We start from the raw sequence: 18,022 nt of genomic DNA, 5'->3' as shown, positions 1-18,022 counted from the left end.
GTTGTGGACTACGGGAGAAATGGAGATGGGCTAACCCCTATTGACATCATTGGATCTAGGGTTGAGAAAGTGAACAGCTTGAAGTTCCTCGGCATCCACATCACTGAGGACAGCACCTGTTCTGTACATATCGACTGTGTGGTGAAAAAGGCACAACAGTGCCTCTTTCACCTCAGACGCTTGAAGAAGTCTGACATGCGCACAATTGAGAGCATCCTGCCTGGCTGCATCATTGCCTGGTATGGGATCTGTACTTCCCTCAATCGCAGAACTCTGCAGAGAGTGATGCAGAGAGCCCAGCGCATTTGTAGTTGTGAATTTTCCACTATTCAGGACATTTACAAGGATAGGTGTGTAAAAAGGGCCTGAAGAATCATTGGGAAACCAAGCCAACCACAGTCTATTCCAGCTGCTACCGTCTGGGACATGGTACCGCAGCGTAAAAGCCAGGACCAACAGGCTCCTGGACAGCTTCTTCCACCAGGCCATCAGACTGATGAACTCATGCCGACTCGAGTGTACTCTATATTACATTGACTGTTCTATTTATTATAAATTACTTTAAATAACTATGATTGCACATTGCATAATTAGATAGAGATACAACATAAAGATTTTTACTCCTCACGTATATGAAGGAGATAAGAAATAAATCTGATTCAATTTCATTTAATTCATCTCAGTCCCGGACAGTCCACCCCCTTTTTCAGAGACTGGGATCCCTGGTTCAACCGGTAATAATGTTGTGCATTTCAATGTGTTCACCCCTCAGTCCTCAATTCTCTAAATGAAAGGGTTATCACATTTGATCTTTCTTCATATGATGACCCCACCACTCCAGGGATCAGTCTGGTGAATCTTCATTGCACTGTCTAACCTCACCCGTGTTTCCACCGCGACTCTTCTCCCACCCCTAACACTACTTCCACCTTCCCACCTCCCCCTCACCTGGATCCACTTCTCACTCCCCAGCTCTTGCCCCATTCCCACCCCTCACCTATCTTCTCAATTTCCCGTCTATTGTCGGTCTTAAATACCCCCAACCTGGCCTCCACAGCTGCCTCTGATAATTTCACAAATTCATCACACTCTGGCTAAAGAAATTTCACTGCATCTCGGTTTTAAATATGCACCCCTCTATCCTGAGGGGCATTCACAATTTTAAGTGTGTGCAAATTGACCGCCTGGGTTGCTGATCGGGATCTTCCGCAGGGAGAGTTAAGTGAAGTGTATACATCTTTCAGGAGCGCAGATAGCTGGTAAATAAATGAATAAGTGGCCGGCAACACACATCAAGGTTGCTGGTGAATGCAGCAGGCCAGGCAGCATTTATAGGAAGAGGTACAGTCAAAGTTTCGGGCTGAGACCCTTCATCAGGACTAACTGAAAGAAGAGACAGTAAGAGATTTGAAAGTGGGAGGGGGAGGGGGAGATCCAAAATGATAGGAGAAGACAGGATGGGGAGGGATGGAGCTAAGAGCTGGAAAGTAAATAAATAACAGATGGGGTACGAGGGGGAGGTGGGGCGTTAACGGAAGTTAGAGAAGTCAATGTTCATGCCATCAGGTTGGAGGCTACCCAGACGGAATATAAGGTGCTGTTCCTCCAACCTGAGAGTGGCTTCATCTTGACAGTAGAAGAGGCTGTGGATAGACATGTCAGAATGGGAATGGGACATGGAATTAAAATGTGTGGCCACTGGGAGATCCTGCTTTCTCTGGTGGACAGAGCGTAGGTGTTCAGCGAAATGGTCTCCCAGTCTGCGTCGGGTCTCACCAATATATAGAAGGCCATATCAGGGCACCGGACGCAGTATATTACCCCAGCCAACTCACAGGTGAAGTGTCACCTCACCTGGAAGGACTGTTTGGGGCCCTGAATGGTAGTGAGGGAGGAAGTGTAAGGGCATGTGTAGCACTTGTTCCACTTACAAGGATAAGTGCTGGGAGGGAGATCGGTGGGGAGGGATGGGGGACGAATGGACAAGGGAGTCGCATAGGGAGCAATCCCTGTTGAAAGCGGGGGGGGGGCTAGGGAAAGATGTGCTTAGTGGTGGGATCCCGTTGGAGATGGCGGAAGTTACGGAGAATTAAATGTTAGACCCGGAGGCTTGTGGGGTGGTAGGTGAGGACAAGGGGAACCCTATTCCTAGAGGTGTGGTGGGAGGATGGGGTGAGAGCAGATGTGCGTGAAATGGGAGAGATGCATTTGAAAGCAGAGTTGATGGTGGAGGTGGGAAGCCCCTTTCTTTAAAAAAGAACAGGCAGGTTTGTGGATTTTGGGTAGGAGGTAGAAACAGGAAGTGGGGGGTGTGGAAACTATAAGGTTGATAGCAGTGGATGGGAGATCTCCTGAGCAAATAAAGTTGGTGATGGTTCCCACACCCCGCACTTCCCATTTCTACCTCCTGCCCAAGATCCACAAACCTGCCTGTCCAGGTAGACCTATTGTCTCAGCTTGCTCCTGCCCCACCAAACTCATTTCTGCATACCTCGACACTGTTTTATCCCCCCTTGTTCAATTCCTTCCTACCTATGTTCGTGACACTTCCCACACTCTGAAATTTTTTGATGATGTTAAGTTTCCTGGCCCCCACCGCTTCATTTTCTCCATGGATGTCCAGTCCCTGTATACCTCCATCCCCCACCAGGAAGGTCTCAAAGCTCTCCGCTTCTGTTTGTATTCCAGACCTAACCAGTTCCCCTCTACCGCCACTCTGCTCCATCTAGCAGAATTAGTCCTTACTCTTAATAATTTCTCATTTGGCTCCTTCCACTTCCTCCAAGCTAAAGGTGTAGCCATGGGCACCCATATGGGTCCCAACTTTGCCTGTCTTTTTGTTGGCTTTGTGGAACAATCTATGTTCCCAACCTATTCTGGTATCGGTCCCCCACTTTTCCTTCGCTACATCGACGACTGCATTGGCGCTGCTTCCTGCACGCATGCAGAGCTTGTTGACTTCATTAACTTTGCCTCCAACTTTCACCCTGCCCTCAAGTTTACCTGGTCCATTTCTGACACTACCCTCCCCTTTCTTGATCTTTCTGTTTCTGTCTCTGGAGACAGCTTATCTACTGATGTCTACTATAAGCCACCAGATTCTCACAGCTACCTGGACCATTCCACTTCTCACCCTGTCTCTTGAAAAAATGCCATCCCCTTCTCACAGTTCCTCCATCTCCGCTGCATCTGCTCTCGGGATGAGGCTTTTCATTCCAGGACGAGGGAGATGCCCTCCTTATTTATCCGTTTCGACGTGTCAACCCATCGCCTCCTCCTGTGCCAAGATGAGGCCACCCTCAGGGTTTTATAAAGCTGCAACACAACTTCCAGACTTTTGAACTCAACGTCTCGACTAATAAAGACAAACATGCCATTTGGCTTCTTAACCACCCGATCAATCCGTGCAATCATTTTCAGGGAGCGATGAATTTGGACCCTAAGAACCTTCTGATCATCAACACTGTTCAGCGTCTTGCATTTAACAGTGTCCTGTCTCTTTACATTCGGCCAACCGAGCTGCCAAGATGATCATCACTAATCGAATCTCACTAAGATTTCTCAGGTCCTGTTGAATGTATTGACAAGTGCGCAAGTACGGGAAATTACAGGTAGAGAAAAACACTGATTTGTAGAAGCATCACAGGCAAGTACATTCAGATAACACACGGAAAACAAATTATACGATTCTCTGTCAGTAACAATGTAGAAATGGTTTACGTCTTCCTGCTAACAGGACCAGAACAACAGGGGCTGAGTGGCGGCTCATCTCAGACGGTTCGGTGTGAAGGTCTCACAACCCGGACCGACCCCGGCAGATTCTGTGAAGGAAGCGAGGCGAGGCCGCCAGTTCGGGAAAGTTCATCCCCTCCCGCTTCAGGTTTCACCGATCACCTTGTGTTTCTCTCTCCTTTCCCCACCCCCACCTTTTACTCTCCTGTCCTGCCGAAGGGGTTCGGCCGGTCACGCCGACTGTACTCTTTTCCTGGGTGCTGCCGGGCCTGCTGAGTTCCTCCAGCACTTTGTGGAAGTTGCTCGCATTTCCAGCAACTCCAGATTTTCTCTTGTTTGAATTCGAGAAAGTTAAAGGGACTCACTGCCCAACATCAGACTTCCCCTACTCGGGGCCGGCTTCAATACTCACCGAATGGAAATTGTCGGTGTTGCCCCGCAGAGAATAATCCTTTCCCGGATCCCGATCCCACCGCCGACCCACTTCAACAGAGAACGGAAAACAACACCGCCCTGCCCGTAATGAGCATGCGCGAAGTCGTCTGCGCGTCATCAGCGCGGTGGGCGGAGCCTCGGAACCAAACCGGGGGTGCTGCGCGCAGACTGGGAGATCCATCCCATCCCTCCCCACCGATCTCCCTCCCGGTACTTATCCTTGTAAGCGGAACAAGCGCTACACATGCCCTTACACTTCCTCCCTTACCACCTTCTATATATTAGCGAGACCCGACGCAGACTGGGAGATCCACCCCATCCCACCCCACCGATCTCCCTCCCGGTACTTCTCCTTGTAAGCGGAACAAGCGCTACACATGCCCTTACACTTCCTCCCTTACCACCTTCTATATATTGCCGAGACCCGACGCAGACTTGGAGATCCATCCCATCCCTCCCCACCGATCTCCCTCCCGGTACTTATCCTTGTAAGCGGAACAAGCGCTACACATGCCCTTACACTTCCTCCCTTACCACCTTCTATATATTGGCGAGACCCGACGCAGACTGGGAGATACATCCCATCCCTCCCCACCGATCTTCCTCCCGGTACTTATCCTTGTTAGTGGAACAAGTGCTACACATGCCCTTACACTTCCTCCCTTACCACCTTCTATATATTAGCGAGACCCGACGCAGACTGGGAGATCCACCCCATCCCTCCCCACCGATCTCCCTCCCGGTACTTATCCTTGTAAGCGGAACAAGCGCTACACATGCCCTTACACTTCCTCCCTTACCACCTTCTATATATTGGCGAGACCCGACGCAGACTGGGAGATCCACCCCATCCCTCCCCACCGATCTCCCTCCCGGTACTTATCCTTGTAGGCGGAACAAGTGCTACACATACCCTTACACTTCCTCCCTTACCACCTTCTATATATTGGCGAGACCCGACGCAGACTGGGAGATCCACCCCATCCCTCCCCACCGATCTCCCTCCCGGTACTTATCCTTGTTAGCGGAACAAGCGCCACACATGCCCTTACACTTCCTCCCTTACCACCTTCTATATATTAGCGAGACCCGACGCAGACTGGGAGATCCATCCCATCCCTCCCCACCGATCTCCCTCCCGGTACTTATCCTTGTTAGCGGAACCAGCGCCACACATGCCCTTACACTTCCTCCCTTACCACCTTCTATATATTAGCGAGACCCGACGCAGACTGGGAGATCCACCCCATCCCTCCCCACCGATCTCCCTCCCGGTACTATCCTTGTAAGCGGAACAAGCGCTACACATGCCCTTACACTTCCTCCCTTACCACCTTCTATATATTGGCGAGACCCGACGCAGACTGGGAGATCCACCCCATCCCTCCCCACCGATCTCCCTCCCGGTACTTATCCTTGTTAGCGGAACAAGCGGAACACATGCCCTTACACTTCCTCCCTTACCACCTTCTATATATTAGCGAGACCCGACGCAGACTGGGAGATCCATCCCATCCCTCCCCACCGATCTCCCTCCCGGTACTTCTCCTTGTAAGCGGAACAAGCGCTACACATGCCCTTACACTTCCTCCCTTACCACCTTCTATATATTAGCGAGACCCGACGCAGACTGGGAGATCCACCCCATCCCTCCCCACCGATCTCCCTCCCGGTACTTATCCTTGTAAGCGGAACAAGCGCTACACGTGCCCTTACACTTCCTCCCTTACCACCTTCTATATATTAGCGAGACCCGACGCAGACTGGGAGATCCACCCCATCCCTCCCCACCGATCTCCCTCCCGGTACTTATCCTTGTAAGCGGAACAAGCGCTACACGTGCCCTTACACTTCCTCCCTTACCACCTTCTATATATTAGCGAGACCCGACGCAGACTGGGAGATCCACCCCATCCCTCCCCACCGATCTCCCTCCCGGTACTTATCCTTGTTAGCGGAACAAGCGCCACACATGCCCTTACACTTCCTCCATTACCACCTTCTATATATTAGCGAGACCCGACGCAGACTGGGAGATCCACCCCATCCCTCCCCACCGATCTCCCTCCCGGTACTATCCTTGTAAGCGGAACAAGCGCTACACATGCCCTTACACTTCCTCCCTTACCACCTTCTATATATTAGCGAGACCCGACGCAGACTGGGAGATCCACCCCATCCCTCCCCACCGATCTCCCTCCCGGTACTTATCCTTGTAAGCGGAACAAGCGCTACACATGCCCTTACACTTCCTCCCTTACCACCTTCTATATATTAGCGAGACCCGACGCAGACTGGGAGATCCATCCCATCCCTCCCCACCGATCTCCCTCCCGGTACTTATCCTTGTAAGCGGAACAAGCGCTACACATGCCCTTACACTTCCTCCCTTACCACCTTCTATATATTAGCGAGACCCGACGCAGACTGGGAGATCCATCCCATCCCTCCCCACCGATCTCCCTCCCGGTACTTATCCTTGTAAGCGGAACAAGTGCTACACATGCCCATACACTTCCTCCCTTACCACCTTCTATATATTAGCGAGACCCGACGCAGACTGGGAGATCCACCCCATCCCTCCCCACCGATCTCCCTCCCGGTACTTATCCTTGTTAGCGGAACAAGCGCCACACATGCCCTTACACTTCCTCCCTTACCACCTTCTATATATTAGCGAGACCCGACGCAGACTGGGAGATCCAGCCCATCCCTACCCACCGATCTCCCTCCCGGTACTTATCCTTGTAAGCGGAACAAGCGCTACATATGCCCTTACACTCCCTCCCTTACCACCTTCTATATATTGCGAAACCCGACGCAGACTGCGAGATCCATCCCATCCCTCCCCACCGATCTCCCTCCCGGTACTTCTCCTTGTAAGCGAAACAAGCGCTACACATGCCCTTACACTTCCTCCCTTACCACCTTCTATATATTGGCGAGACCCGACGCAGACTGGGAGATCCATCCCATCCCTCCCCACCGATCTCCCTCCCGGTACTTATCCTTGTAAGCGGAACAAGTGCTACACATACCCTTACACTTCCTCCCTTACCACCTTCTATATATTGGCGAGACCCGACGCAGACTGGGAGATCCATCCCATCCCTCCCCACCGATCTCCCTCCCGGTACTTATCATTGTAAGCGGGACAAGCGCTACACATGCCCTTACACTTCCTCCCTTACCACCTTCTATATATTGGCGAGACCCGACGCAGACTGGGAGATCCATCCCATCCCTCCCCACCGATCTCCCTCCCGGTACTTCTCCTTGTAAGCGGAACAAGCGCTACACATGCCCTTACACTTCCTCCCTTACCACCTTCTATATATTGGCGAGACCCGACGCAGACTGGGAGATACATCCCATCCCTCCCCACCGATCTTCCTCCCGGTACTTATCCTTGTTAGTGGAACAAGCGCTACACATGCCCTTACACTTCCTCCCTTACCACCTTCTATATATTGGCGAGACCCGACGCAGACTGGGAGATCCACCCCATCCCTCCCCACCGATCTCCCTCCCTGTACTTATCCTTGTTAGCGGAACAAGCGCCACACATGCCCTTACACTTCCTCCCTTACCACCTTCTATATATTAGCGAGACCCGACGCAGACTGGGAGATCCATCCCATCCCTCCCCACCGATCTCCCTCCCGGTACTTCTCCTTGTAAGCGGAACAAGCGCTACACATGCCCTTACACTTCCTCCCTTACCACCTTCTATATATTAGCGAGACCCGACGCAGACTGGGAGATCCATCCCATCCCTCCCCACCGATCTCCCTCCCGGTACTTCTCCTTGTAAGCGGAACAAGCGCTACACATGCCCTTACACTTCCTCCCTTACCACCTTCTATATATTAGCGAGACCCGACGCAGACTGGGAGATCCATCCCATCCCTCCCCACCGATCTCCCTCCCGGTACTTCTCCTTGTAAGCGGAACAAGCGCTACACATGCCCTTACACTTCCTCCCTTACCACCTTCTATATATTGGCGAGACCCGACGCAGACTGGGAGATCCATCCCATCCCTCCCCACCGATCTCCCTCCCGGTACTTATCCTTGTAAGCGGAACAAGTGCTACACATACCCTTACACTTCCTCCCTTACCACCTTCTATATATTGGCGAGACCCGACGCAGACTGGGAGATCCATCCCATCCCTCCCCACCGATCTCCCTCCCGGTACTTATCCTTGTAAGCGGAACAAGCGCTACACAAGCCCTTACACTTCCTCCCTTACCACCTTCTATATATTAGCGAGACCCGACGCAGACTGGGAGATCCACCCCATCCCTCCCCACCGATCTCCCTCCCGGTACTTATCCTTGTAAGCGGAACAAGCGCTACACGTGCCCTTACACTTCCTCCCTTACCACCTTCTATATATTAGCGAGACCCGACGCAGACTGGGAGATCCATCCCATCCCTCCCCACCGATATCCCTCCCGGTACTTATCCTTGTTAGCGGAACCAGCGCCACACATGCCCTTACACTTCCTCCCTTAGCACCTTCTATATATTAGCGAGACCCGACGCAGACTGGGAGATCCACCCCATCCCTCCCCACCGATCTCCCTCCCGGTACTATCCTTGTAAGCGGAACAAGCGCTACACATGCCCTTACACTTCCTCCCTTACCACCTTCTATATATTGGCGAGACCCGACGCAGACTGGGAGATCCACCCCATCCCTCCCCACCGATCTCCCTCCCGGTACTTATCCTTGTTAGCGGAACAAGCGGAACACATGCCCTTACACTTCCTCCCTTACCACCTTCTATATATTAGCGAGACCCGACGCAGACTGGGAGATCCATCCCATCCCTCCCCACCGATCTCCCTCCCGGTACTTCTCCTTGTAAGCGGAACAAGCGCTACACATGCCCTTACACTTCCTCCCTTACCACCTTCTATATATTAGCGAGACCCGACGCAGACTGGGAGATCCACCCCATCCCTCCCCACCGATCTCCCTCCCGGTACTTATCCTTGTAAGCGGAACAAGCGCTACACATGCCCTTACACTTCCTCCCTTACCACCTTCTATATATTAGCGAGACCCGACGCAGACTGGGAGATCCACCCCATCCCTCCCCACCGATCTCCCTCCCGGTACTTATCCTTGTAAGCGGAACAAGCGCTACACATGCCCTTACACTTCCTCCCTTACCACCTTCTATATATTAGCGAGACCCGACGCAGACTGGGAGATCCATCCCATCCCTCCCCACCGATCTCCCTCCCGGTACTTATCCTTGTAAGCGGAACAAGCGCTACACATGCCCTTACACTTCCTCCCTTACCACCTTCTATATATTAGCGAGACCCGACGCAGACTGGGAGATCCATCCCATCCCTCCCCACCGATCTCCCTCCCGGTACTTATCCTTGTAAGCGGAACAAGTGCTACACATGCCCATACACTTCCTCCCTTACCACCTTCTATATATTAGCGAAACCCGACGCAGACTGGGAGATCCACCCCATCCCTCCCCACCGATCTCCCTCCCGGTACTTATCCTTGTTAGCGGAACAAGCGCCACACATGCCCTTACACTTCCTCCCTTACCACCTTCTATATATTAGCGAGACCCGACGCAGACTGGGAGATCCAGCCCATCCCTACCCACCGATCTCCCTCCCGGTACTTATCCTTGTAAGCGGAACAAGCGCTACATATGCCCTTACACTTCCTCCCTTACCACCTTCTATATATTAGCGAGACTCGACGCAGACTGGGAGATCCATCCCATCCCTCCCCACCGATCTCCCTCCCGGTACTATCCTTGTAAGCGGAACAAGCGCTACACATGCCCTTACACTCCCTCCCTTACCACCTTCTATATATTGCGAAACCCGACGCAGACTGCGAGATCCATCCCATCCCTCCCCACCGATCTCCCTCCCGGTACTTCTCCTTGTAAGCGAAACAAGCGCTACACATGCCCTTACACTTCCTCCCTTACCACCTTCTATATATTGGCGAGACCCGACGCAGACTGGGAGATCCATCCCATCCCTCCCCACCGATCTCCCTCCCGGTACTTATCCTTGTAAGCGGAACAAGTGCTACACATACCCTTACACTTCCTCCCTTACCACCTTCTATATATTGGCGAGACCCGACGCAGACTGGGAGATCCATCCCATCCCTCCCCACCGATCTCCCTCCCGGTACTTATCATTGTAAGCGGGACAAGCGCTACACATGCCCTTACACTTCCTCCCTTACCACCTTCTATATATTGGCGAGACCCGACGCAGACTGGGAGATCCATCCCATCCCTCCCCATTGATCTCCCTCCCGGTACTTATCCTTGTAAGCGGAACAAGCGCTACACATGCCCTTACACTTCCTCCCTTACCGCCTTCTATATATTAGCGAGACCCGACGCAGACTGGGAGATCCATCCCATCCCTCCCCACCGATCTCCCTCCCGGTACTTATCCTTGTTAGCGGAACAAGCGCTACACATGCCCTTACACTTCCTCCCTTACCACCATCTATATATTGGCGAGACCCGACGCAGACTGGGAGATCCATCCCATCCCTCCCCACCGATCTCCCTCCCGGTACTTATCCTTGTAAGCGGAACAAGCGCTACACATGCCCTTACACTTCCTCCCTTACCACCTTCTATATATTGGCGAGACCCGACGCAGACTGGGAGATCCATCCCATCCCTCCCCACCGATCTCCCTCCCGGTACTTATCCTTGTTAGCGGAACAAGCGCTACACATGCCCTTACACTTCCTCCCTTACCACCTTCTATATATTAGCGAGACCCGACGCAGACTGGGAGATCCACCCCATCCCTCCCCACCGATCTCCCTCCCGGTACTTATCCTTGTAAGCGGAACAAGCGCTACACATGCCCTTACACTTCCTCCCTTACCACCTTCTATATATTAGCGAGACCCGACGCAGACTGGGAGATCCATCCCATCCCTCCCCACCGATCTCCCTCCCGGTACTTATTCTTGTAAGCGGAACAAGCGCTACACATGCCCTTACACTTCCTCCCTTACCACCTTCTATATATTAGCGAGACCCGACGCAGACTGGGAGATCCATCCCATCCCTCCCCACCGATCTCCCTCCCGGTACTATCCTTGTAAGCGGAACAAGCGCCACACATGCCCTTACACTTCCTCCCTTACCACCTACTATATATTAGCGAGACCCGACGCAGACTGGGAGATCCATCCCATCCCTCCCCACCGATCTCCCTCCCGGTACTATCCTTGTAAGCGGAACAAGCGCCACACATGCCCTTACACTTCCTCCCTTACCACCTTCTATATATTAGCGAGACCCGACGCAGACTGGGAGATCCATCCCATCCCTCCCCACCGATCTCCCTCCCGGTACTATCCTTGTAAGCGGAACAAGCGCCACACATGCCCTTACACTTCCTCCCTTACCACCTTCTATATATTAGCGAGACCCGACGCAGACTGGGAGATCCACCCCATCCCTCCCCACAGATCTCCCTCCCGGTACTATCCTTGTAAGCGGAACAAGCGCTACACATGCCCTTACACTTCCTCCCTTACCACCTACTATATATTAGCGAGACCCGACGCAGACTGGGAGATCCATCCCATCCCTCCCCACCGATCTCCCTCCCGGTACTTATCCTTGTAAGCGGAACAAGCGCTACACATGCCCTTACACTTCCTCCCTTACCACCTTCTATATATTGGCGAGACCCGACGCAGACTGGGAGATCCACCCCATCCCTCCCCACCGATCTCCCTCCCGGTACTTATCCTTGTAAGCGGAACAAGCGCTACACATGCCCTTACACTTCCTCCCTTACCACCTTCTATATATTGGCGAGACCCGACGCAGACTGGGAGATCCATCCCATCCCTCCCCACCGATCTCCCTCCCGGTACTTATCCTTGTAAGCGGAACAAGCGCTACACATGCCCTTACACTTCCTCCCTTACCACCTTCTATATATTGGCGAGACCCGACGCAGACTGGGAGATCCATCCCATCCCTACCCACCGATCTCCCTCCCGGTACTATCCTTGTAAGCGGAACAAGCGCTACACATGCCCTTACACTTCCTCCCTTACCACCTTCTATATATTGGCGAGATCCGACGCAGACTGGGAGATCCATCCCATCCCTCCCCACCAATCTCCCTCCCGGTACTTATCCTTGTAAGCGGAACAAGCGCTACACATGCCCTTACACTTCCTCCCTTACCACCTTCTATATATTAGCGAGACACGACGCAGACTGGGAGATCCACCCCATCCCTCCCCACCGATCTCCCTCCCGGTACTTATCCTTGTAAGCGGAACAAGCGCTGCACATGCCCTTACACTTCCTCCCTTACCACCTTCTATATATTAGCGAGACCCGACGCAGACTGGGAGATCCATCCCATCCCTCCCCACCGATCTCCCTCCCGGTACTTATCCTTGTAAGCGGAACAAGCGCTACACATGCCCTTACACTTCCTCCCTTACCACCTTCTATATATTGGCGAGACCCGACGCAGACTGGGAGATCCACCCCATCCCTCCCCACCGATCTCCCTCCCGGTACTTATCCTTGTAAGCGGAACAAGCGCTACACATGCCCTTACACTTCCTCCCTTACCACCTTCTATATATTAGCGAGACCCGACGCAGACTGGGAGATCCATCCCATCCCTCCCCACCGATCTCCCTCCCGGTACTTATCCTTGTAAGCGGAACAAGCGCTACACATGCCCTTACACTTCCTCCCTTACCACCTTCTATATATTGGCGAGACCCGACGCAGACTGGGAGATCCATCCCATCCCTCCCCACCGATCTCCCTCCCGGTACTTATCCTTGTAAGCGAAACAAGCGCTACACATGCCCTTACACTTCCTCCCTTACCACCTTCTGTATATTAGCGAGACCCGACGCAGACTGGGAGATCCATCCCATCCCTCCCCACCGATCTCCCTCCCGGTACTTATCCTTGTAAGCGGAACAAGCGCTACACATGCCCTTACACTTCCTCCCTTACCACCTTCTATATATTAGCGAGACACGACGCAGACTGGGAGATCCACCCCATCCCTCCCCACCGATCTCCCTCCCGGTACTTATCCTTGTAAGCGGAACAAGCGCTACACATGCCCTTACACTTCCTCCCTTACCACCTTCTATATATTGGCGAGACCCGACGCAGACTGGGAGACCCACCCCATCCCTCCCCACCGATCTCCCTCCCGATACTAATCCTTGTAAGCGGAACAAGTGCTACACATGCCCTTACACTTCCTCCCTTACCAGCTTCTATATATTAGCGACACCCGACGCAGACTCGGAGATCGATTCGCTGAACACCTACGCTCTGTCCGCCAGAGAAAGCAGGATCTCCCAGTGGCCACACATTTTAATTCCACATCCCATTCCCACTCTGACATGTCTATCTACGGCCTCCTCTACTGTAAAGATGAAGCCACACTCAGGTTGGAGGAACAACACCTTATATTCCGTCTGGGTAGCCTCCAACCTGATGGCATGAACATCAACTTCTCTAACTTCCGCTAATGCCCCACCTCCCCCTTGTACCCCATCGATTATTTATTTATATACACACATTCTTTCTCTCTCTCTGCTTTTTCTCCCTCTGACTATACCCCTTGCCCATCCTCTGGGTTCCCCCCGCCCCATCTTTCTCCCTGGACCTCCTGTCCCATGATCCCCTCATATCCCCTTTGCCAATCACCTGTCCAGCTCCTGGCTCCATCCCTCCCCCTCCTGTCTTCCCCTATCATTTTGGATCTCGCCCTCCCCATCCCACTTTCAAATCTCTTACTAACTCTTCCTTCAGTTAGTCCTGACGAAGGGTCTCGGCCTGAAACGTCGACTGCACCTCTTCCTAGAGATGCTGCCTGGCCTGCTGCGTTCACCAGTAACTTTGATGTGTGTTGCTTGAATTTCCAGCATCTGCAGAATTCCTGTTGTTTCCACACAGGAATTGTGCAGGTTTCATTTACATCAGTTCAATGTTGAAAACAATTTCTATTCGCTTTACTCCGGCCTCACTGGACAGGAACACTGAAACATCAAGTGAGAAACAGCAGGAGAATTGAAACAATTTTCAATCTTAAAAACAATGTCTTTTTTTCTTGAGACAGACATTGTAAGTGTTGGTTACTTCGATGTACTCTTATTAATTTTGGACAGTAACAATAAAAATACTTGAATAGAAAGAGAAACAGCAAGAGGTGGCCATTCAGTCCCTCTAACCATCAACAAGATGGAGGCTGCTCTCCCATCTCTGCCACATGTCTCTGCCCGATCCTCATTTCCTCGATCCCTTCGGTCTCCACACATCTGCCGTCCTCTGTTTTATGTGAGGACAAAAAGAAGAGAATAACGCAATAGAAAGGAAGGACATAAGCCGGGAAGATGTGGAATCGATATGGGTAGAGCTGCGTAACACCAAGGGGCAGAAGACGCTGGTGGGAGTTGTGTACAGGCCACCTAACAGTAGTAGTGAGGTCGGAGATGGTATTAAACAGGAAATTAGAAATGTGTGCAATAAAGGAACAGCAGTTAAAATGGGTGACTTCAATCTACATGTAGATTGGGTGAACCAAATTGGTAAAGGTGCTGAGGAAGAGGATTTCTTGGAATGTATGCGGGATGGTTTTTTGAACCAACATGTCGAGGAACCAACTGGAGAGCAGGCTATTCTGGACTGGGTTTTGAGCAATGAGGAAGGGTTAACTAGCAATCTTGTCATGAGAGGCCCCTTGGGTAAGAGTGACCATAATATGGTGGAATTCTTCATTAAGATGGAGAGTGACATAGTTAATTCAGAAACAAAGGTTCTGAACTTAAAGAGGGGTAACTTTGAAGGTATGAGTCATGAATTAGCTAAGATAGACTGGCAAATGACACTTAAAGGATTGACGGTGGATATGCAATGGCAAGCATTTAAAGGTTGCATGGATGAACTACAACAATTGTTCATCCCAGTTTGGCAAAAGAATAAATCAAGGAAGGTAGTGCACCCGTGGCTGACAAGAGAAATTAGGGATAGTATCAATTCCGAAGAAGAAGCATACAAATTAGCCAGAGAAAGTGGCTCACCTGAGGACTGGGAGAAATTCAGAGTTCAGCAGAGGAGGACAAAGGGCTTAATTAGGAAGGGGAAAAAAGATTATGAGAGAAAACTAGTGGGGAACATAAAAACGGACTGTAAAAGCTTTTATAGATATGTAAAAAGGAAAAGACTGGTAAAGACAAATGTAGGTCCCCTGCAGACAGAAACAGGTGAATTGATTATGGGGAGCAAGGACATGGCAGACCAATTGAATAATTACTTTGGTTCTATCTTCACTAAGGAGGACATAAATAATCTTCCAGAAATAGTAAGGGACAGAGGGTCCAGTGAGATGGAGGAACTGAGTGAAATACATGTTAGTAGGGAAGTGGTGTTAGGTAAATTGAAGGGATTGAAAGCAAATAAATCCCCAGGGCCAGATGGTCTGCATCCCAGAGTGCTTAAGGAAGTAGCCCAAGAAATAGTGGATGCATTAGTGATAATTTTTCAAAACTCGTTAGATTCTGGACGAGTTCCTGAGGATTGGAGGGTGGCTAATGTAACCCCACTTTTTAAAAAAGGAGGGAGAGAGAAACCAGGGAATTATAGACCAGTTAGCCTAACGTCGGTGGTGGGGAAACTGCTGGAGTCAGTTATCAAGGATGTGATAACAGCACGTTTGGAAAGCGGTGAAATGATCGGACAAAGTCAGCATGGATTTGTGAAAGGAAAATCATGTCTGACGAATCTCATAGAATTTTTTGAGGATGTAACTAGTAGAGTGGATAGGGGAGAACCAGTGGATGTGGTATATTTGGATTTTCAAAAGGCTTTTGACAAGGTCCCACACAGGAGATTAGTGTGCAAACTTAAAGCACACGGTATTGGGGGTAAGGTATTGGTGTGGGTGGAGAATTGGTTAGCAGACAGGAAGCAAAGAGTGGGAATAAACGGGACCTTTTCAGAATGGCAGGCGGTGACTAGTGGGGTACCGCAAGGCTCCGTGCTGGGACCCCAGTTGTTTACAATATATATTAATGACTTGGATGAGGGAATTAAATGCAGCATCTCCAAGTTTGCGGATGACACGAAGCTGGGTGGCAGTGTTAGCAGTGAGGAGGATGCTAAGAGGATGCAGGGTGACTTGGATAGGTTGGGTGAGTGGGCAAACTCATGGCAGATGCAATTTAATGTGGATAAATGTGAAGTTATCCACTTTGGTGGCAAAAATAGGAAAACAGATTATTATATGAATGGTGGCCGATTAGGAAAAGGGGAGGTACAACGAGACCTGGGTGTCATTATACACCAGTCATTGAAAGTGGGCATGCAGGTACAGCAGGCGGTGAAAAAGGCGAATGGTATGCTGGCATTTATAGCGAGAGGATTCGAGTACAGGAGCAGGGAGGTACTACTGCAGTTGTACAAGGCCTTGGTGAGACCACACCTGGAGTATTGTGTGCAGTTTTGGTCCCCTAATCTGAGGAAAGACATCTTTGCCATAGAGGGAGTACAAAGAAGGTTCACCAGATTGATTCCTGGGATGGCAGGACTTTCATATGAAGAAAGACTGGGTGAACTGGGCTTGTACTCGTTGGAATTTAGAAGATTGAGGGGGGATCTGATTGAAACGTATAAGATCCTAAAGGGATTGGACAGGCTAGATGCAGGAAGATTGTTCCCGATGTTGGGAAAGTCCAGAACGAGGGGTCACAGTTTGAGGATAGAGGGGAAGCCTTTTAGGACCGAGATTAGGAAAAACTTCTTCACACAGAGAGTGGTGAATCTGTGGAATTCTCTGCCACAGCAAACTGTTGAGGCCAGTTCATTGGCTATGTTTAACAGGAAGTTAGATATGGCCCTTGTGGCTACAGGGGTCAGGGGGTATGGAGGGAAGGCTGGGTTCTGAGTCGGATGATCAGCCATGATCATAATAAATGGCGGTGCAGGCTCGAAGGGCCGAATGGCCTACTCCTGCACCTATTTTCTATGTTTCTATGTCTCTCACGAAGGAGCTTAACAGTGTCAGAGAAACCCCACCGCCAACTTGCATTTTGGTGGTGAATGGCAGAGTGATGTAGTCACAACTACACATGCTCGCTACAGCGTAGGGCTACGCAAAAATTTAAATCGGGCCTACGGTGTAGGATATGGTGTATCCCGAATGCACAAGTATAAATCAGCCTTTACAGTGAACAAAAGCAAATGTATTCCTTCATCCCAGTCTTTTCCATTTTCAACACAGCATGTCTTAATCATTGTTTTGAGGGTAGAATTAAATCTTTCTAAAGCCAGGATGGAACTCAGACGATGTAATTTGTTTAGCTCCCAGTTCATAAACTACCTGCTGGAATAATCCAGATGTAAAATTACTTCCTTGATCAGACTGGATTTCTTTAGGCAAACCAAATAAAGTAAAAAAAAAACCTTGTTAAGAGCCTTCGCCACAGTTTTAGCTTTAATATTTCTGAGAGGTATTGCCTCTGGGAATCTGGATGCAGTACACATAATAGCTAGAAAATACTGATGGACAGCTTTAGTCTTTGGCAATGGGCCAACACAATCCACTACAACTTTGGAAACGGGTTCACTGAATGCAGGTATAGGCTGGAGTGGAGCCACTGGGGTGACCTGATTAGGTTTACCCACAACTTGATAAGTATGACAGGTCCTGCAAAAGGTTACAACATCTTTCCTCAAATTCGGCCAGTAAAATTCTTTCATAATCCTGTTTACAGTTTTATTCACTCCAAAGTGGCCTTCTAAGGGCGTACTGTGTGCCAAAG

General features: G+C 50.7%; 1 protein-coding gene across 1 annotated transcript in view; it reads right to left on the bottom strand.

The window, feature by feature from the left end:
• LOC134342000 (mucin-2-like) overlaps positions 1–4,348 on the bottom strand; it is a 34,346-nt gene extending 29,998 nt beyond the window's left edge. Inside the window, exon 1 of the mRNA XM_063039934.1 lies at positions 4,145–4,348. Within this exon, the coding sequence (XP_062896004.1) occupies positions 4,145–4,348 (204 nt within the window). The remainder of the gene's footprint in view (positions 1–4,144) is intronic.
• Between the last annotated feature and the right edge of the window lie 13,674 nt (positions 4,349–18,022).

Source organism: Mobula hypostoma, unplaced genomic scaffold (genome assembly GCF_963921235.1).
Source record: "Mobula hypostoma unplaced genomic scaffold, sMobHyp1.1 scaffold_151, whole genome shotgun sequence".
NCBI lineage: Eukaryota > Metazoa > Chordata > Chondrichthyes > Myliobatiformes > Myliobatidae > Mobula > Mobula hypostoma.
This window is presented reverse-complemented; position numbering and strand designations above follow the sequence as displayed.